Source organism: Cricetulus griseus, chromosome 3, assembly GCF_003668045.3.
Source record: "Cricetulus griseus strain 17A/GY chromosome 3, alternate assembly CriGri-PICRH-1.0, whole genome shotgun sequence".
Lineage (NCBI taxonomy): Eukaryota > Metazoa > Chordata > Mammalia > Rodentia > Cricetidae > Cricetulus > Cricetulus griseus.
This window is the reverse complement of record NC_048596.1, coordinates 241359901-241383212: the sequence shown is the minus strand read 5'-3', so window position 1 is coordinate 241383212 and position 23312 is coordinate 241359901. Positions and strand designations below refer to the sequence as shown.

The window sequence follows — 23312 nt, the reverse complement described above, 5'->3', positions numbered from 1 at the left end:
TGGAGTCATTGAAAGATTCCACTATGACACATTACTAATAATTCTTCAACAGTGAAAGTTCTGGAATTCTTAATGAATGTTTCCAGCCAAAGACTCTTACTTTCCCAATTAGTTTAAAGAAATTTCTATCTGATATAAGTTCAAAAATAATCAGGTCTTTAAGTAAAGAAAATTAAGGTTAACTTTCTTTACAAATACATGCATAAAAATGTTTCAACCATGTAGATGATTCTTTTCAAATTCCACAAAAAAACAACACTTCCCTTAACTCTGCATTTGACATGTGTACATCTCAGAATTTCACAAAGTAATATAAACTTTGATAGTACATTGTGAAAAGTAGTAGCATTCTAACTGTGTTTCAAAAGATTTGGGGGGCAAGATGAAGCTGAGATAAATAAACTGCAACTGTGTATGTCATGAGGAATTTGTGTTATTCTTGTTAACAGATCAATGAGTGTAGCACTGTTGAAAGACAGAGATGGGTATATCCTCTTTTTGCGCTAAGTATATTGTTTTTAATTTACTCATTTTAATGGCCCATTGAATTCAGAGCACTTAAAATGCATAAAATTAGATTAGGAAATCTCTATTCACTAAGGGATGCATAAACTTAAGTAATGATTTTTAATGCATTCTCTTCTTAAACTGATATTTTAGAGAAGTGGCTTAAATACTCTGCATTAGGATTTTATCACTGCAAGTGAACATTAGAAAAGACTTCCATCGACTTAAAAACAAAGAAGATATTCTTGCAAGTGGAAAATCAATCATCACAACCACTAAATGTCACAGCATACCATCAGCAAGAAGCACTGATAGTTGTTAGCTATATGCTGCACAAATGATGTATGTCCTTGGTCCAGGAAGTAGGTGCCAGGTTTTTAGAAAACTGTACATATATTGATTTTACATTTATTTAATGTGGCCATTGTAAGACACTTTATTCTTCTGATAAACTATGATTGCTTATCAAAAGATTCTATAATTCAAGAGTAACATTCATAACTTGTGTGTTAAAATGAAAACCACCAGCCCACAGAAATCATGCCCACAAAATCCAATTTTGTGGATTTATGGCAGAAAAGCATTAAACTACTGTCTTGCAGGAACTGCAGACTAGTCACTGGAGTCAAAGTGGCACAGCAGTAATGATTAAGGGGGTACGTCACCCTGCCACAGCTGTTAATCAGCTTAATACTAGTTAGATTATTGACATTCTTGTAATTACTTTTCCTAAGGCACATTTGGGCAAAATATATTTTATTTTAATTATGAGCAATCAAAAGCAAGTCCAATACTGAAAAAAATAATCAAGGCTCTCTGCACACAGGTGTAAAGTAAGCAGAGAGCATCCAATCACTTGCAAGGGTAAAATCCAACACTCACTGCTCAAGCAACTTTCCCCGTGGCCACTTAATCACATACCTTGCCATCCTCAGAACACACGCCCATGTGTTCTCCACTTTCATCCAAGCTAATCTGGTTTATCTTCACAGGACTCTATCAAACACAAACAAAAAATGGCATGGAAAACTTTAGGTAAACATTTCAACAATCTGGTATCTTTGCTCTTTGTAAAACTGACATCACATTAATTGTTTATCAGCTTCATGAATTAAGGTGTACTTTGTTCTGAGATGAAAATGTTAACATTTCAAATACATAAAACAAGCAGCTTTGTTCCTACACTCAGCCTGAACTCAGAAACCTAAGATGTCCACAACTTTTCTTTCATATACCTGAAACATAGTGAAAATATTACTTCTCAGAATCTTACATTTCTTTTCATCTGTTTTACTTACTTTATACCATTGAATTTATGTTTCCCAACCAAAATCTTTAAGAGAACAAAACAACAAAAAAGTAAAAATGGAAGTCAGCACATAATTTTTTGTTGCTTATTTTAGTTTGCTTCAACAATCTGTTTGTTCCCTAATGAATAAGCAGATCAACATTTCATCTTTACTATATTCATCATATTTGTTTAGGAAAAACCATAACCCATATCACACATTAATTAATTTTGAATTCCCTCTTCTTTTAAATCATTTCAAATTTAAGACCAATTCACTTTTTGATGTATTTTCCAAAAATTAAATAACAATTACATGTTAAGTTTCTGTGTAGACAATTGTTTACATACTAAAATAGTCATACAGGGGTTTTCTAATAAAGTCAAAACTCAGTGAGCACTGTCAGCATCACATAATAGCTTTTGCTTTCATTCCTAAATAATGACAGGTTCCAAGTACCTTACACAAAGCTCCACAGCAGCAAATCATGAAAAAGAAAGTGAGTCCATAACAGTTAACAACAGAAGAATACATGTAGAGTTTAAAATTACCCCATTTGCCTTGTTGATGAGATAAAGGGGAATACACAAAACATAAAGCTGTCTCTTCAACAGGAAAGTATCTCATAGTCATTAAAGAAAGGTCAGGGCACAACAAGACCCTCACACTTTACAAAGGCTACATACTGACTGATTGCTGAGACAAGTTCCCAGTATTCTGGCTACAGAATCCTTTCACATCTGGATCCCTAAATCACCACACAACATTCTGATAAGTAGTTCAAGAAAAATCAGTTAGCTCTAAAAGTTTCTAGCATGTTAGTCAAGGAAAAGGTCACTGAAGATAGGTGGTCGGTCCATTTTATTTAGAGGTCTCTGACAAAGTTTTAGTGTTTTCCTTCTTAGAGTCCTATGTTTCATTATAGGAGAAGCCTTGATCAGTTAGCATCTTTTCTTTACTCCTAACATTCACGATCCAACATCATTTATATAAATATAAAATAATAGGCAAAATTGTGTTAAAAGGATAATTAAAAACAGCAAAGATCTAATACTTTAGTACTATAAAGGACAGTACAGTGAAAGGGAAGGTTTTGAGGAAGTGTCGCATAATCTAGTCCCTTGGACTAGTAGCTATGTTTACTTTGTGACTATTTCACTACATTATTCACATACCTTTTATTGCTAATTTTTTAGGTTAGAATAAAAGTGATGCCATCTTCATACTCATCAACCATACATTATTCTCCAAACTTTAAAAGATAAGCATTAAATTTTTCTAGTTAAATTTTAAAAGGTGTTTTAAAATGTCTGGAATGATCATTTTTGGTGGGTTATCTCAAAGTTTGCCTTTTCTTTTTCTTTTGTGTTTATTTTTGCCACTCCCACCCCCATGATTGTCAGGATCCTCAAATGTTCTATTCTACTTGGATCATTTATAGTTCCAAAAACAAAACCACTGCTTTGAATGTGATGAATGTGCAATACCACTCAATTACATGTTCAACACCAAAATATTTATTTGCAAAAATGAAAACATGAACATGCAGTATGATACAATAGGAATATCTGACTGCCATTTTTCCTTTGGTTTTCCAGGAAGCTGTTTATCAGTTGTACTGACAGTTCTACGGCAGCAATACTCCTGCTATGCTGCCTTTTCCTCTGAATTGCAACACTTCTCCCAGTGAAGGCTCATAACATGAAGATGCCAAGGAAAATCTCAAGGGTCGGGAGACTCAAGATGTTACCAGATTTCCAAGGCCCCTCATTCCTGGGCTGAGCTGCCTGTAAGCTGGACAAGGGACTTCTCAGAGATGCAGCATCTGTGATTCTGTACCAAGAAGAGGTGACCTTCTCCATGATGGTGCTGCCTTTGAGTAACCCATGACCCTATAAGTGGCCACATCAATTCACTGGCTCATCAAGCAGGACTGCACTGGAATGGTGTCTTTGCTGTTGATGCCCCAGGAATAGTCACAATGTTCCCAGGAATTCAGTGTGAGTTTTAAATGTGTTCTATTTTATTAATTTCTTACTAATTTTTACTTTATGCCTTAGGGAAAAATATGATTGTCTTGCTTTAATTTCCTGACATATTACTGCATTGCTCAATAATTATAATAATTCATCCATTAATCATACAATGTGTATTTTCTTAGCATTTCCTGCAAACCAAAACCCAGAAAATATATAACAATTATTCTCTCTCTCTCTCTCTCTTTTTAATAAAGTCACATTTTATTCTGCTTCAAATCCAAGGATGGCAGTGATGTCACAGAGGTCTCCTCATCCATACAGAATGCTTTCCAAATGCTCAGAGGATGCCTGAAAGTGCTAACAGTACTGAGCTCTATATATAAACAAGGAGGGGATGGTTCATCCAACAGCCAAAATGGCTGCTAAGCAACTAACAAGTAGGTAGTAAAATACAAGATATGGTAAGGGCTGACTAATGCTTTAGGTAGACAGCAAGACTTTATCAAGCTCAGAATGGTGTACAATTTGCATTTTATGACTTGCTTCTGGAATTCCCAATATAATGTTTAGACCAGTGGTTCTTAATCTGTTGGTCATGGCCCCTGGGGGAGGGGGGTCAAGCAACCCTTATACTACGTCACTTAAGAACATTGGAAAATACAGATATTTGCATTTACAATTCATAACAGTTGCAAAATTACAGTTATGAAGTAGTAATGAAAATAATTTTATGGTTGTGGTCACCACAACATGAGGAATTGTATTAGAGGGTCACAGTATTAGGAAGGCAGAGAACCACTGGTTTAAACAGTTGGCCATGGGCAACTGAACCCAGGGAAAGCAAAGAATAACAGAGGACTCACCTAATAATAAACCCTGAAGTGATGGCAATTAGTTTACACAATACACTTTGTATTTACACGATTTCTTTTTGTAAGCTATGATACCATAGTTTTAAATATTTCATATTCTCTATTTTAGGCTTGTAGCTTGAATTTGAAATGTCCCCCATCCCCCAGGCTCAGGTGTATATGCATTGGTCACCAGCTGATGGCACTGTTTTGGGGAGGCTGTAGAGACTTTTGGACAGAAGACCTACAGATACAATGCCATGGAGGTAGACCTGAGGCTTACAGACCCTGCTCTGCTTCCTGCCTGAGCTTTCTCTGCTTCCTGATTGACTCCACATAACAAGTAGATGCCTCCATAGCTCCCTCCCCATGCTTCCCTGCATGAAGGACTGACCTCCCTGCATTGTGAGCAGATCAAACCGGCCTCCCGTAAGCTATTTCTGATAGTTATTTGTCACAGTTGTGAGGAAAGGAGCTAATGAAAGGCTCAGGGTATATTGTTTTAATGATATCTATATTATTTAACTACTACCCATACATATTTATTGCTATCAAAACATTATTGATTTAAAATGGTTTCAAAATTTCACATGTAGTTTTGTCCATTACTCTTTGAAGTTAAAATAAATTTATAGTTAGTGTAAATTCCCCATAATTTGGTGTTTCAAGGGGTTTAGCAGTTAACACTCCCATTAACTTTTAAATGCAATAAAAAATGCTATGCTTCTATTAGTCTGCTTCTCAGCCTTAAACTGCATTGTTGTGCTTCTACTGTCACCCTTCAGAGCTTGACCTTGATTTTTGTGGTGTATTTCTGGCCACATCATCTTGATACAAGGTACTTAATGCTGAGACCTTCTTCCCCTTTGTGGGGAGGGGTGCTGACACTGAACGCAGGGCCTTGCATACACTGGGCGAGCACTCCACCACAGACCTGCATCTTTATCCCATGTTTCTGAATATACCCTGGCCTTGAACGTGTAATCCTCCCGCCTCAACCTCCCGTTAGGTACTATTTCACTTCTCTCTAGGTTTCAGAATATGTTTCCACATTTTATTTTTATCTTTTATTGTATTACTCGTATTCTTTACTCTTTTATTTCCAGAATTAGATGCTGTCTATTCTTAACTGTAGATGGATTTTTCTTAGACCATCAGTTCACAAAAAAAACAACACAGAGACTTATTATTAATCATGAAAGTTTGACCTATAGCTTAGCCTTGTTTCATTAGCTCTTATAACTTAAATTAACCCATTTATATTAAACTCTGTTTTACCTCATGGCTTTTTAGCTCTCTTCCATTTTGCACCTCCTGTTTCCTGTCTGTGTCCTCTGGCATCTCTCTTGCACCCAAAGTCCCACCTAACCTCTTCCTGCCTAGCTGTTGGCCATTCACTCCTTATTAAAGCAATCAGAAAATGCCTTGGCAAAGACACATCTTCACAGTGTACAAGAAGATTATTCCACAACACTTAACTTCTTAGTGAATGCCTTTAAATGATACTTGGACTATGTTTCTATGAAAAATCAAATGGAAAAGTATTGGCTCATTTAGAAAGTAAGGTATTGTCAAGCAGAGGTGGCACATAACTTTAATCCCAGCATTCAGGAGGCAAAAACAGGTGGAGCTCTGAGTTTGAGGCCAGCCTAGTCTACAAGGTGAGTTCCAGGATAGCCAGGGCTGCTACACAGAGAAATCCTGTCTCAAAAAACCAAAAAAGTAAAGGTATTTATTAATCTATGTACTAAAGTGATAATTTAAATATTTGATAGTTCTTGGGGTTACTTAAAATGAAACTGGGAGAGAAAAGCTAGTAAATCTACCAGTAAAAATTACAATCTTAAGCCTGACAAGCAAGAATCCAGAACTATTTTCTTACTATGATATCAAAACTTTCAAAATAATTTAAAAGACTTTATTGCAGATTAAGGATATTTATCCTCATCATACACATTGAAATAGATTTGTAGCTTATTGCATCTGAAGTTTTCTTTAGAATGTTTCTTGAAGACATGTGAAATTTTGAATCACTAAAATCAAAAGCAAACAGTCAACTCACAAAGGAAATACTGCAAATGAAAGGGTAAGAGCTATTAGATTCACTAATAACAAATCGGTACCCAAGAGTAAAGCAGTGTTTACATATGGAGGCAGCATTGAGTTTTTAAGTACCTAGTTGGTCAAAGAAACTTAAAAACCATAATCCGAATTTGAATGCCTTCCTAAAAGGTTTTTGAAAATACGTATTGGAATTATTTAAAATATAAGTTCCTACTTGAACCAATAAAATGTGCTTTCCGTGACAGCTTTCTCTCGTATGAGATTGAGAAATAGAAATGATTTAAATTTCTAGAAGCAAGTAATCTAAGTAATCATAAATGCTAAAATAAAACAAATATTTTTGAACTATCATGTAGAAAGTATTTGGCTTCATCCAAAAGATGTCTGACATTTGTCCTGGCTTCTGGGAAGCTATGTGTGTCACAGCTGATTAGGACTAACAGATCAGGGGAACAGCCTCGCTTGATACTGGGGGTGCTGCCATATCCAACAAGTATAAACTCTAGCCAGGTGAGGTGCCAGTGAACTTTCCTGGTCAGCTGACATCTATGGCAGAAGGGTATCACAGACACACTCAAGACAATGGAAGTTCCACGTCTGCAGCTGTCCCAGGGGGAAGCATTCAACCGTTAGGTGATTTTTGACATGGACCCCTTCTGTATGTCTGAGTGACTTTCCCCAATTTCTAGGATAAAACACACTGACAAAAGCAACTTCTTAAGGACTAAAGGGTTTGTTTTAGTGTACAGCTCAAGGTACAGTTCCTCACGGTGGGGGAGTCAAAACAACAGGACTCAAGTAGCTGGTTACAATATGTCCCCAGTCAGAAACAGAGAGCAATGAACGCATGCTGCTGCTGTTGCTTTCTGCTTCTGCTCTGCTCCTTTTATAGTCCAAGATTCCAGTTAGGGGATGGTCCCACCTATGGTGGGCAGATCTAGTCACTTTAATTGACACAATCAAAATAATTGCCTACAATCAAAATAATTTAAAGATATCATTAAGTGGAAGGGCCCAGAGAGATGACTCAGTGGATAAAATGCTTGTTTGATGACCAAAGTTTAAACCCCAGAACCTACATAAAAACTGTGGGCAGAGCACACTTGCTATTCCCAGTGTTTAGGAAAGCAGAGACATGATTCTTGAGAATCAGATACCAGTTCAACTAAGAGACTCCTCTTGAGTAAATAAAGTGGAGAGAAATCAAAGAGGGCTTTTGACATCATCTGGAGCCTCCATTGTTTATGCACACATATGCTTGTTCAGCAGGGTTACACATACATCCATACACATGCAAATATGCACATACACATGCATGTATACCACATATTACATATACAAGAGATACTACTAAGTCTCACTTTTTTATGTTTTGAGAGGTTTTATAAAAGTAGTTAGTATGTTTGTAAGCAGAAATAAACGTCTATAAAACCTGGCTACCTAGGAAACTGATTAATTTAAAACAACAGAAACAAGACATCATTAGCTTTCACCAGTATTACACAGAGAAGGAACTATCACACATGGTTAATGCTGGTGATCACTAGTACCATTATCATTTACACAATACTCCTGTAACATTTAAGAAACAACAAACAAGAAGAGAGCTGCAAACATCTGTAAAGGGCCTGTACCTGGTATGCCATCCATCATTATCCCTCTCACACAGGGACAAAGGTCTGGCATTCTTGTGCCATTTCCACACAGTACAAATAGCAAAACCAAAAGGCTGCCAATGCCCACAACCTCAGGCCAAGCCCTGGAGGCACAAGACCCTGCATTTCTCCAGAATGGGATAATGTTTTCCCTTTACTTAAGAGCTGAGGAAAGAGTCATATCTAAAGACATATAGGGTACATGTTTACAAAGATGGGATGCTGAAATAGACACAGAAAGAAGGGAGACCAAAGGAAAACAGACTGGAGAGAAATGGACTCAGCTGTGCTCTCCATTAACTACAATCTTATTCCTAATGGAGACGTGTTTGGAATTCTGGACAATATAAGTGAGTTTGCTCAAAAAAATCAATAATGTCAAGCTGACACTATAGAACATACAAAAATGTTTCCTTAATGGAATAAAAAAAAAAAAACAGAAGAAGAAGTCCAAGTAAACAGGAGGGGGCAAAGACCAGCACACACCGTCTAAACCTAAGTCCACTACATGTGGCGCCAAGTTCTTAAAGAAAAGGCAAAATTACTAACAAGTACACCTCATGGGACAATCAATTACCTAACGTAAAATACTTGAAATGAATACACTTAGTATGGATTATGCCAGTTCTTCAATTAGGAATAAATCAGCGGTCATTTCAAAAGCTGCTTTTAATGGAGTTCTTAGTGGCAACTCTGTTTCCCCAGACACTCCTCATCACCCCACCTTAAGCTACCCGTCCCCCAATGGGTAGTGAGCCTAAGAAATCAATCTGCTAATGTATAATTTGTAAGGCTCCTCTGACTAACAAATGGATAATTGATCCCTTCACAAATGCTGCATCCCCACAGCCACTGAGTGGAATGAATAGGAAAAGAAGACAGGCCCTCCTTCTGCTCTCAGAGATGTACTAGCTAGGGCTCAACACTGGCATGGTTTCCAGTTTACTGCCCCTTGGTCATATTTAGTGAGAAGGTCGCACTTGCATTCCAAATATGAAAAGCAAATGTCCCTGCTTCCACAGTTGGGAAAAGCTCCGCTTACTGTATATTGGTGATTATATTATACTGGTGATAAATCCTGATTATATTATACTGGTGATAAATCCTGAAGGAAGAGGAAGCCTCTATCTGGACTTTGTGAGCCAAGGAAAGCAGGCCTGGCCATAGGTGGTCTACAATTCACAGAACAAACACTACATGTATTTTCTCACTGGACCAACTTAAAGCCAGAAGGGTCCAACCTTTAATGATAAACCTGAAAACCTCAGGTGCCATTAGACTTCATCTCAAGAAGTAAAGCCTTTGTTCCAAGAAGGGGATACATTTAACAGCAAACAATCTTGAAGGGAAGCATTTTGTGAACATTTCCAGAAAAGCTCCAAATACAGGCTCAGTCAAGTCGAAAGAGATGCGAAGGCTCCAGCTGGCTCTCGAGGAAAGCTTCACATCCACGGCTTACATGTTTACCAGCACACCAGTTTCACTTCTTCTACCAGGCTATGAAATCATGAACCCACTAAATACTGTTCTGGAGAAATTACTTAGTGACATTTACTACATATACTTCTCATTATGAAAAATGGAGAAGGGGGCAAAGATGCCAAAATAGCAAGCAAAACAAATATTAGCAATTGAAAATATACTGTTTCTATTCTGCTTCAGTAGTATTAAGGGACACTGAATAGTGAATGTTATAATGTTACATTCATGAAGTTTTCAACAACTCATGGTACCAGTCAAGGAATATAATGAGTGATATTTTCTTCCATTTCTTAAGCTCACTGACGCACACAAAAGATCTGCTTGAATGTGATCATCAAAGCTGCTCATGGAATGACGGCCAGCAGTGGCTTTGCATTGAACCCTGATGCCCCTCAGCCCTCATGACTCTCCACACCTCCACTGGCTCCCATTTACCTTGTTTCCTCATTTCTTCACTGCCATTTTAGTTACAGCTTCTCAGGCCCCTTCTAGATGCTCACTGTCACTAAATGACCTCTGTCCATTTAGACAGACCTATCCAAAGTTCCCTCACATAGGCCAAGACACTAAATCCTACCAGTCTCTCCCTTCAAGACAGTTTTAGCAATCTTAATTTTGAACTGTCCTCCTTAACTCCACATCTTTGGCTTGAATACACCAAGCACAGTCTCCTCCTGTTCTCCCACCTAGCAAATCTCACAGCAGTATCCACTCAGCAGGGGAAGGCTTTTTATTTTCATTTTATTTATTTATTTATTTGGTTTGTTTGTTTATATGGTTTTTCCAGACAGGGTTTCTCTGTGTAGCTTTGGAGCCTATCTTGGCACTCGCTCTGGAGACCAGGCTGGCCTAGAACTCAAAGAGATCCACCTGCCTCTGCCTCCCGAGTGCTGGGATTAAAGGCGTGCACCACCAACGCCCAACTAGGGGAAGGCTTTTTAAATACAAATGAAACAAAGAAGTAAATTCCCTTTTATCATCTTCACACAAGCTTTCTTTTGTTTGAGCCTCCTCCCCCACTCCACCTGTACCTCCTTGCTTATATATTTCTGCCCTGGGTCCTCTCCTTTCCATTTCCACGTTACATGGATTCAATTATTCTTTTCATCCCCTTCCTTAAAACTTCTCTTTTCCCCCTCTCATGGACCACTTTCTAGCTTCAAAATATATAACCACACTAACTCCTACATAATGATACATATATAAAAAATTAGAAGATAGAATTCAAATATCCAAAATATATGGAGTATTTATTTTTTTCTAAACCTGGGTTAGTTTAGTTGCTATGCTCCAGTTATACTTCAAACCTTCCTTTTTGTACAGCTAAATAAAATTCAACAACACACACATATCATCGTTATCATCACATTTTCAATATCTGTTCATCCGTTGAGGGACATCTATGCTGATTCCATTTCCTTGATACTATGATAAAGTAGCAATAAATACAGGTACCTCTATGGTAAGACACACAGCCCTATGAGTGTTTTCCCAGTAGTAGTAGTGGTATAAAAAACAAACAAACAAACAAACAAAAAATTCAATGAGCCTTAGGTATGAAAATCAATGTCTGAAAACAATCAAATAAGAAATAAACAAAAGCTTTGTAAACAACTAGAGAAGAGAGGAAAACAATAAAATTTGTTACAATGCTGTTTTCCTAAATTAAAAAAAAAAGTTTTAGAGATTGGTAAAACCTCAAAATATGGTTAAGGGAAAGAGCTAGCCTCTGAGAGGCTCATGGCCCTTCCAGAACCAAAGGTGTCAAAGCTTCAAATTGGGTTTGAATACCTGACAAAGCTGACAGTCACTGTGGCCATCATATCCCCATAATACTAACTATACATCTCAATTAAATGGAACACACACACACACACACACACACACACACACACACACACGCAAGAAATGCACTTCTGAAGTCTACCTCTCTAACACTGAGACGCAACTGAAGACAATCAAGCTGGAACGGAAGCTGCTGTTCCGAAGAGGAGAGCATGCTTTATCAGTAACGAGTCCTTCCAAACTGAGAACTACAAAGCAGCAAAACCATCCCAATGACCTAAAAATCAACCCACGTTATTAGAATCTATTTTTCATTTTGAACAAACAGAAGAACTACGTGATAAAATGTGATAGGGTTCATTGTATGCTACATTTGAATTTTCATATAATAGCTAAAACATTCCCTTCACTTCATAACCAAGTATTCATTGCCTACCATCAATTTATACTTCCAAAAGTTCACACTTACTTATTTAAGCAAAGCTAATCTAAAGTGGAAGGTGTCTGAGAAACTACACAGCAGTGACAAGCCAAGAACTTTAATACCTCCACCCTAATGGTATGAATGGCAGCATGCCTCTCCCTGAAGGTGACATCAGTTGTGCTCCAGCTGTGCTTCTCCAAGAGCTCCCAGCCATCACAACCCCACTTTTTGTCAGAGCTGAGGTTACAGCACTGCCACACCCAGCTTTTCCATAGTGGCTTGGATCCAAACTCCAGTCCTCATACTTGTGCAGCACCTTCTGTGGAATATTCCTTTACACTGTCTGAATATGTCACTGTGATGGGTTTAATAAAGAAGCTGACTGGCCAATAGCAGAACAGGATAAGGTTAGGCAGAACCAGATTCAGAATGCTGGGAAGATGGGCAGAGTCTGGAGTCACCAGCAGATGTAGAAAGAAGCAAAATGGGCATGCCTTACTGAGAAAAGGTGCCAAGCCACATGGCAAAGCATAAATAAGAAATGTGGGTTAATTTAAAATGTAGGAGTTGGCTATTAACAAGCCTGAGCTATTTATTGGCTGAGCATTTATAATTAACATTTAGTCTCTGTGTTGGTTATTTGGGAACTGGTGAGTGGATAAAAAGTCTGCCTACACCTTCTGTGGCATCTTTGAGCACATACATTAAATGTATTACATTTAATGTATTACATTTAATACATACATGTATTAAATGTATTACATTTAATGAGCCACTTAAATAGGACTAGCCTATTCTAATGACTTAAAAATGAAATCATCTTATTTTTAAAAGTGTCCATAACTTGAACTAATATCCTACATATAACATGAAAAAACAAAACCCATGTAGAAATGGGATTAATGGAAAGCAGCTTTAAGGGGAAGTCTTCTTGTCTGAAAAATAAAGAATATAACTGTACCCTTTCATGTCGTTAAATCATTGCTTTTTTTTCTTTCCAGTGCTGAAATCAAAACTAGGGCTCTACCACTAAACTATATTCCTGGCCCACGCATTGTTATCTTAAGGTAATTACTGACCTTGAATTATTATCATATATGAAAATGCTTTAAAAGTTTTTACTGGGTACTAAAATATCCTTAAGTACCATTTTTCTTAACTTTAAGAATATCTTCTACTCAAGAATTTTTAACTACCTTCCCTATAAGAACATAGGACTAGATATGGATGTGCTGTAAACTTAGAAGGCCACAAGCTACCAAAATTAGTAACTCCCACTGGCCCCTAACACCTTAGATTGCTGTCCAGACCCAGTGTCCAAGACAAAGAGCCTTGTGAGCATGTCTGCCTGGAAAAAGCTCAAACCTTGCTGCTGCGTGCTGCCTGGACACTACAACCTCTGCAGAGCTGGGGCACAGAAAGGCCTTTCCGCCTGCAGAAGACTTATTAGATGGATGTTCCTTGTCTAAATCCTAACAACCTTTAAAAGAACAGAGAGGATTTGGAAGGGATTGCCCTCTAAGAAAGTCGTGTACTGCTTACTGCTGATTCCTAGACCTTTATGTACAGCAGCAGAAGGCTGTCTTGCACACAAAAACCTTACACCACAGCCTTTGCACATTCTTCCTGCTGCAGCTTCCCATCTGGGCAATGATACCATCTTTTTAGGGAAGTCTTTGGTTCTTTCTAATCCAATCTGGGTTTTCTAGTGATATATTCTTAGAGAATTGCATTCTTTCCCTCTTTTACTCTTATACTAGACAGACATTCTCCATCTGGCTTTAAGGAAAGAACAGAAAAGTCACAGTGATGAACAAAGCAAAGGGCCTTGCCCTTATTAAATGATGACATTTTAGCATGCCCTTCAGTTTGAGACCCACCCTGCAGATGCCCTCTGCTGCAGGTGGATGAACAGCAAGTCCAGACCTGGAGCTTATCTTCCCCGGAGCCTCCAGTGTCCACACGTGCATCATACTGCCCTGAGACATTAAATTCCCAAACAACTCAAATGAACATCTTGGACAAGCTGACTCTAGTCTCACCATGGTACCTCAAATGGTTGCCTGCAATACTACATCTGGGAAAAGGAGAACAAAAAGGCCCTGCTATAGAAGTCAAGGTGATTCAGGAAGCTGTACAAGGAACAAATAAAAGCTTTTCTTCCCGACAGCCACTCTGCCAATAAAAAATTGCTGAGACCAGGTCTTGCACCAACTCCAGTCTGACAGCTGGGGAACCAGCATAAGACTAAACCGGGGCTCCCTGAATGTGGGTGTCAGTTGTGGGGCTTGGGCAGTCTATGCAGCCTCTGGCAGTGGAACCAGTATTTATTGCTAGTGCACAGTTTGGCTTTGGGAGCCCAATCCCTTTGGAAGGATACTCTCTCAGCCTAGTTGGGGGGCGGGTGGATAGGTCCTGCCCCAAATGATGTGACAGACTTTGATGATCCCCTATCGGAGACCTCACCATCCCTGAGGAGTGGATTGGGGGGTGCTCAGTGGAGGGCATGAGAGGATGGGAGGGAGAGGGAACTGGGATTGGTATGTAAAATAAGATCCTTTTTAATTTAAATAAAAATTAATTTAAAAAAAAAGAATTGCTGAGAAAGAGCCAAACAATGCATTTGTTCTGAGGTCATTACTAGAATGGAAACTGTGTTTCCTCTTTACTAGAATGGTACTGTGTTGAAAGGAACAACAGTTGAGCATTTATTGCAATCACAGACAACTTGAAATGAAATACTACTCAGTTTTTTATGGGGATATATAACATGTAAAGTATGATGAAAACATTTTTAATTGAACAAATACTTCCCTTGTTCATACACAAAGCCACCAAAAGCATAAAAAATTAACAGAAAAAGGAAGGCTGTCACCAAATTGTTACAAACAAGTTATAAGGAGACCAGGTCAGCCTTTGAGGAGTCTGTGGTCCTAGCATTTTGAGCCTCTATGCAATAATTTCACACATTGCTTTCCAGATCATCCTAACTTCAAACCAACTGACCCAGAGTAGGGGCTTCATTACGATTACTTGTTATCACTTTGCTGGCAAATTTTGAGAATATTTGCACAAGGAACAAGAGGTAATTATTAAATGAATATCAGATACATATGCTTCTGCCTGTAAACACTGGGCAACGTCACAGAGAAGATGGGTCACCATTTCCATGAGCAAGCACAGGCAAGCATATTCTGCTTAGTGCCAGCTATGGTAAGGGTTGCAAATCAGGAGAACACCGTGAAGGCCAACTGCAAGTCCTGCATGCTACCTAGAAGAGAAGCTATATTCCACTGGAATCTGGGAGCCACTTGCTTGCTGGTGGTGAAAGGGAGAATGAAAGCCCAGCATCACTCTGGGACAATTACTTGGGCAGCTGTGTGAAGGATGGATTTGCAGAGACATGAGACTGGGAGATCAGTTGGGCTTTACTGCAATAACCCATGTGAGATTCAATAAAGGCCTGAACAAGGGTGGTGGCAATCTGAAGAACTAGTGAAGAGGAGAACAAGATAAAAGAAGCATCGGGAGAATAGACAGAGAACAATGGGGCAGATGACAGGGATAAATGTCAGAGAGGAAGTAAACACTGAGGCATAGAAAAGAAGGGAGCCTTCTGATAATGATGCTAGCCAGCAGCCGGGTAAAAAAAAAAAGACGACTCTTTGCAATTAGACAGGGTGACTTTTTTCTCCCTTCTTCAGCAAATATATATATATATATATATATATATATATATATATATATATATATATGAATAAGACACTTTGCCTTATAGGCCCACTAAATCCCTGGGAAAAAGAGCATTTGCTGTTTTAAAAAGGCCCTTAGCAGGCCCCTGTTGACAGCAATGCTGCTGTCCTGTGGAGCCAGAATTCAGTGCAGAAAGCCTGGTGCCATTCCTTCAACTCCAACAGTAAACTGCAGTGGCTACACCTGCACATACCACACAATTAAGCTGATCTGTGTTACTTTAAACAACAAGATGTATAGAAATAAACAGAAACTGGCTGGGTGGTGGTGGCACATGCTTTTAATCCCAGTGCTTGGGAAGCAGAGGCAAGCAGATCTCTGTGAGTTCTAGGGCAGTCTGACCTATAGAGCAAGTTCCAAGACAGCAAGGGCTACACAGAGAAACCCTATTTTGAAAAGAACAAAATAAATTCAAAAAAAAAGAAAAGAAACAGAATTAGTTTTAATAATGTCCAGATGAGTATGGAGAAAAGTAGACAGAGTGTTGTGGAGTCGACCATGTTCCCAAGATAGCTAATCTACAGGATGTGTAACACTATAACCCCATGTACAAGTTTTTCTCTTTTTTCCCCAAGAACAACTCAGTGGAGTCATGTGTTTTAATAAGAGTACAACACTACAAATGAGTTGCCATCCTTGAGACTATATAAATATGAAAGAATAAAGAACATGCTACTGTCCTTTAAAATTAGGTCCATAGAAAGCTACCCTTACACTGTTGTTCAATAGCTCAAGAAGAACAAACAAGAACAAACAAGTTCAAAGACATCTTTGGCTACAAAGACTGTTCAAAGCTGGCATGAGGTACATATAAGACCCTGTCAGCCCCAAGTACAAACAAGAGCCAACCAACGCCCAAATGCTTGTCCATAGCCTACTTTACAATGGCATGAGAATCTTATGGGCCCACAGACATTCCTCGTTTTCCACTATACAAGTCAATGATACTATCACTGACAAAGGTAAACACATTAGCAATAAAGATGTTCTCCAGTTTCTCATTTTATTTCTCAACTCTGCAGTAGCAATGCTAAAGGCCAAACATTCAAGAGGTTAACGCCTGTCTATTTAAGAGTTAGTAAAACTATTTATCTAAAAAAGACAATACAAATAGCTTAATAAATAGACGCCTGTCTATTTAAGAGTTAGTAAAACTATTTATCTAAAAAAGACAATACAAATAGCTTAATAACCAATCATTAACCAAAGTGAATGTTGCCTAATTTACTTTTCCAATACCTGATAAATAAATACCACCTCACAGTTCATAAAATATTCAGCTGAACCTTTCCCCACAAAAACTATAGCTATAATGCTCAGGACAAACACATTTCCCAAGTGGATTATGGTCTCTCAGTTTGCAACAGGGAGAGGTATGCTAGAAACCAAGCTGCAGCCTCTCAGCATTAAAAAGAAACTTCCTCATTCACTTCACCAGACCTTGGCTGGACAGAGCTCACATATCTAATTACTGAGTTCTATTTGCACTCTATCTTCAGGCAGGCCCCTTCCAAATAAACAAAGGACCTAATGGAGCAGATAGTAGAGTTGATATCAGTGTAAAGGCACAATAGAAGCCACTTTTCTTTTTCCTTCTTCCTCCCTCTTCCCAGTCTTATATACAATAAACATTATTAAATCCAACTACATGAATAAGTTAACATATTCTTTAGTTAAAAGTCACTCTTCACTTAATTCACCTTCTGACATTTCATTTATCCAGTCTTGCACTATGTACTTAACATGCATTAGCTCAAATAATCCCCAAATTGTTACATAAATCTCAGATATGATTGTGGAACAGTTCTGAAGATGAAGAAAGTAAATATGCATAAATAGGCACAAATGCAAACTATAAATGGGTAGAGTGATACATATCCACTCTATTAAAAAATTATTAAATAAAACGGCTATTTGAGAAATTGAAACATGAGCCACATGTAGAAGATATCTGGCACTCTTTTAAAGATTTTAGTATTTTTATTTGTGGGTCTGTATGCACGTGTGTACGGAAACTATGGAGACTAGAGAGGGGGTCAGGTTCCCTGGAGCAGGCCTTACAGGCTGCTGTGAACTTCCCATGTGATTCCTAGGAACTGAACTCATTTCCTCTAAAAGAACAGCAAGTGTTTGCTTTTAACTAATGAACCATCTCTCAAGCCACAATACAGGTAACATTTTTACAGAAAAATATATGTTAAAACATAGCACAAACATACTAAATCTTTTTTTAAAGCTTAAAGAATCAAAGTATATACATGTCAATGAAACCAATAAAGCTCATATATAAAATACCAAGATAATATAAAAGTAGACATATCCCTAAATTACTGTTGAAAACCATTAAATTTGACTTGCTAGTGACAATTCTGATTCTAAGTCACTATATAACCCACCCTAACCAAGAGTTGCTTTCTCAGCGTTAGCTTTTGGTTTTACTTTTGCCTGTAAACAATAAACCTTTTAAGTGCAAATCAATTTAGAATTTTACAGTACTAACAAAACACATGTACCACCTTCGAGAGCAAACAGCGTCAGGGCTAGAGAGATGGCTAAGCAATTAAGAGCACTGGCTGCTATTCCAGAGGTCCTGAGTTCAATTCCTGGAAACCACATGGTGGCTCACAACCATCTGTAATGAGATCTGGTGCCCTCTTCTGGCATGCAGACATACATGCAGGCAGAACATTGTATACATAATAAATAAATAAATAAATCTTTAAAAAAGAGAGAGTAAACAGTCTCATTAGTAAAGAGAAAAATACAAACTAAATCTATATTTCCCATTTTCTAGAAATCCAAGTGGCAATGAGGTTTTGCATGAGAATGGCCAATTCTGGTGACCAGAAATAACAACACAAACACTTTGCTAATCGACACTGGTGGGTATAACATGGCATACGTAATTGTAAGTAAGCACAGATAAGTGTAACAGAAACCTGCTGGCATCTTGTCTAGTCCCTTGACCATACAGAACATATTCAAAAGATTGCTTCCCACCCAAGGATATTTATCACAGGGTTTAGCATCATTTGATACATGTGCAAAACACTGACAACTCTAAACAATAACAAAGAGATCCACTTTTTTTTCTGTGGGATTTCTTTGTGCATGTGGGACACATACATTTCTCCTATCAATGTTGTATGCACAAACAGTTCTTTCCTTTGCACTGATGAGAAATGCAACTATATGGATGAGCTCTATTTTGTTAACCCATTTGCCTATAGACAGAAAACAAAGGTTGTCTATAGTTGGAGTATATCATAAAAAACAAAAAGAAAGAAAGAAACCTCATAACTCTCGATGTACACCAGTTTTCATTTCCATGTCTAGAAAATCTGGGACATACAGTGGCTTTATATTTAATTTCCTAAAAACTTTCCCACTGCCTATTATTTTTGCATCAGTGCCACTGCGTTCCACATCACTCTGGAGGCACAGCTTACAACCAGAGCACTTCCCAGCAAAAATAAGGCCCTGAGTTTGATCCCCTACACTACAAGAAAAGAGAGGATCAGAGGGGAAGAAGGTTCAGCTCTTCCACATCCCCTAACAGGTGACATGGCTACCCTTTGTAACCGTACCTATTGTAATAGGTATTTTAATTGTATGTGTTATCCCATTTTGCTGAGCTTTAGCGTGTTGTTTTCTTCCTTTCAATAAAACAGAAAAGAGAGTTATGATACCATCTTTTGTTTGTTTGTTTGTTCTTTTTTTGCTTTTGTTTTTCAAGACAGGGTTTCTCTGTGTAATGATACCATCTTATTAGTATGAAACAAAACATCAAGTGAGGAGAATGTTATAGAAGTTTCCATATTATGAAGAAATGGAGGAAAATATGCTCCAAGTGTGTATGTCTGTTCTAATTAGTATATAATTCAATTAAAGATAATTGGGAATTAATGCAAAATAAATAATTTCTAAAATGGGGGGTACTACAAAAAGAAACCTATTCAATCAGAAAAACAAATTATGAAGGAAGTATACACAATTATTTTGAGACATACTGTCAGAGTTCCCAGATAGTAAAAAAATCTATTTTAAGTAAAACAAACTCAAGGTAAAAATGCTATTAAACTATCTAAGCAGACCTTATCCATACACAAAGGCCCTGGTTCATTACATCCCATCTGCCATTACTCTTCTGGCTTCACTTCATTCCCCATATACATCAAATTTCAAAGCTAATTGCCTTGCACAGACAATCTCTTGAAACCCAGCACTCTCTTCTTGATGTCTACTGGCTAAACCTGTCAAAAAGTCTGTGTTACTATTGCATACCTATCCTTTGCTGTCCACTCTCCTGTTCTGAAGCTCCCGAAGGATATACAAATGTTTATATATAAACACCCTCTCATAACTACTCCTCAGCCTGGTGATCCCATTTCATAGAAGAATCCATCACCCTGTCTATCCCAACTGTGACAACCCTAAACCCAGCCATCCAAAGCTCAAAACTCCCAATTCCAGCTTCTATGGGTTCTCATTCTCTGTCTTGCAAATGTGATTGCTGCTCCCGAGTCTCACCTTGCTCATGATCTTTCTCTCACTTTTCTTTGAGATAAATGACTGAGCCCCAAAGAAAAGAGCCAGCCCAGAGTGCTCTCACTGCAGAAGGAAATAATCGCCATGTTTCAGCCAGCTAATCTCCAGGCTACTACCCATCTCACAGCACAGACATATTTTAGAAAGTTAAAATTACTTCAACCTTGACGTTGAAGCAGCAAAGGTTCCAGGGTATTTCCTTCTGTGGAGAACTATTAAAATCTAGCTGCTGAGCCGGGCGTTGGTGGTGCACGCCTTTAATCCCAGTACTCGGGAGGTAGAGGCAGGTAGATCTCTGTGAGTTCGAGGCCAGCCTGGTCTCCAAAGCGAGTGCCAGGATAGGCTCCAAAGCTACACAGAGAAACTCTGTCTGGAAAAACAAACAAACAAATAATAATAATAATAATAATAATAATAATAAAAGAAAGAAAGGAAGAAAGGAAGAAAGAAAGAAAGAAAGAAAGAAAGAAAGAAAGAAAGAAAGAAAGAAAGAAAGATCTAGCTGCTGAAGAGATATCTCCCCAAACACACTGACCACAAAAGGGCCAGATAGATAGTCTAGCATCCTGCACTCTACACTTGACTCTAAATTAGACAAGCAGCCTTGATGCCAAATAAGCTTTCTTACTCACTTAGATGCATGGATGCCAAAAGTTATCAAGGTACCTGCGCCTAATCCACGAACTTGAGATTATATTTAATGCAGAAAATTGGAAATGTGAGTTTCCTCAGCATCGTTTATCAAAAGTTTGAATGTTTCCCATTTAAGTCATTCACAACTCATTTGACACATCTCTTATCACTGAAAACACTGTGCTCAAATACAGAAAACAGATTCTCTAAGCACATGAGAGTCTGAGACCTGTCAATCAGTCTTACATAAGAATTATACGTACTGGCACATTTGGGCCAACAATATACCATTCTGATCATATCAATAGATACAAACCCTGCTTCCTGCTTCCTGCTTCCTAATTAATGATGCCACAGCTAACACAGCACACTACAGATAACATCTGCTTCATGATAGGTACCAGATACCAGTGCTGTTAGTCAGGCATCTGTACTGGACTGTCCTTGGGGTTCTGACAGGATATGCCCTCAGCTGCAGTCACTAAGAGCACCAGCTGTACATATTCACTATGTTCCCTTTTAAAAGGGCCCTGCGCACCTATCACCCCCCCTCTCTCTACCCCTCTTTCCTGTTTCCTGCTGCTCCTGTCCCCAGAGGCTGGTCTCCCCACTCCCCTTTCCCTTTTTATGATCCTTTTCCCCTAATAAAAAACCCCTCTGAATAAATGGGACCTCCTGAAACTGAGAAGCTTCTGCAAGGCAAAGGAAACAGTCAGTAGGACAAAACGACCACAGAATGGGAAAAGATCTTCACTGATCCCACGTCTGACAGAGGACTGATTTCCAAAATATATAAGGAGCTCAAGAAACTAGCCACCAAAACACCAAACAATGAAATAAAAAAAGTGGGGTGCAGAACTAAATAGAGAATTCTCAACAGAGGAATCTGAAATGGCTGAAAGACACTTAAGAAAGTGCTCAAAATCATTGGCCATCAGAGAAATGCAACTCAAAACAACTCTGAGATACCACCTCACACCTGTCAGAATGGCTAAAATCAAAAATACCAATGACAATCTATGCTGGAGAGGATGTGGAGAAAAAGGAACACTCCTCCATTGCTGGTGGGAGTGTGAACTTGTAAGACCACTCTGGAAATCAGTATGGCTGTTGCTCAGAAAAATGGGAATCAGTCTACCTCAAGATCCAGCCATTCCTCTCTTGGGTATATACCCAAATAGTGCATGTTCATACAACAAGGACATATGTTCAACCATGTTCATAGCAGCATTGTTTGTAATAGCCAGAACCTGGAAGCAACCTAGATACCCCTCAACTGAAGAATGGATTGAGAAAATGTGGTACATTTATAGTGCATGTTCATACAACAAGGACATATGTTCAACCATGTTCATAGCAGCATTGTTTGTAATAGCCAGAACCTGGAAGCAACCTAGATACCCCTCAACTGAAGAATGGATTGAGAAAATGTGGTACATTTACACAATGGAGTACTACTCAGCAGAAAAAAGCAATGGAATCTTGAAATTCGCAGGCAAATGGATGGAACTAGAAGAAACCATCCTGAGTGAGGTAACCCAGTCACAAAAAGACAAACATGGTATGTACTCACTCATATATGAATTTTAGACATAGAGCAAAGGATTACCAGCCTATAATCCTCTTCACCAAAGAAACTAGGAAACATGAAGGACTCTAAGGGATAAATGGTCCCCAGGAATGGAAGTGGCATGAACTCCTGAACTAATTGGGAGCATGAGGGGAGGGGGGAGGGAGCTGCTACAATAAAAGCAAGAGGAGTAGAGGAGAGGAAATGGAGGGGCAGAAATATTGAGTTGGGGGAAGAATAGAGAGAGAGCAGGATGAGAGATACCATATCAGAGGGAGCCACTATAGGTCCGAGAAGAGATCTGGAACCAGGGAGATCTCCAGAGACCTACAAGGATGACACGATCTGACAATCCAGGCAATGGTGGAGAGGATAACCTAAAAGCCCTTCCCCTAAAATGAGATTGATGACTTCTCTTTATGCCATCCTAGAGCCCTCATCCAGTGGCTGATGGAAGCAGAGACAGACATCCACAGATATACACTGAGCTGAAATCGGGAATTTAGTTGAAGAGAGGGAGGAATGAAGAGCGAAGGGGTCTGTAACAGGTTGGAGAAACCCACAGGAACAGTTGGCCTGAACAAGGGAGAGCACATAGACCCCAGATGCTGTCGGGGAGGCCAGTACAAGACTGATCCAGACCTCTGAACATGGATGTCAATAAGGAGGCCTCTGCACTCCAGGGAGCCTCTGGTGGTGGATTAGTATTTTTCCCTGGTGCAAGAAGGGACTTTGAGAGCCCATCCCACATGAAGGGTTACACTCTGGCCCT

The 23312-nt window shown here is 38.7% G+C and overlaps 1 protein-coding gene across 1 annotated transcript in view; it reads right to left on the bottom strand.

Moving 5' to 3' along the window:
• Window positions 1–23312, bottom strand: part of Vps41 (VPS41 subunit of HOPS complex) — a 149243-nt gene that overhangs the window by 83877 nt on the left and 42054 nt on the right. The window contains exon 5 of the mRNA XM_027409382.1: window positions 1429–1503. Within this exon, the coding sequence (XP_027265183.1) occupies window positions 1429–1503 (75 nt within the window). The remainder of the gene's footprint in view (window positions 1–1428; window positions 1504–23312) is intronic.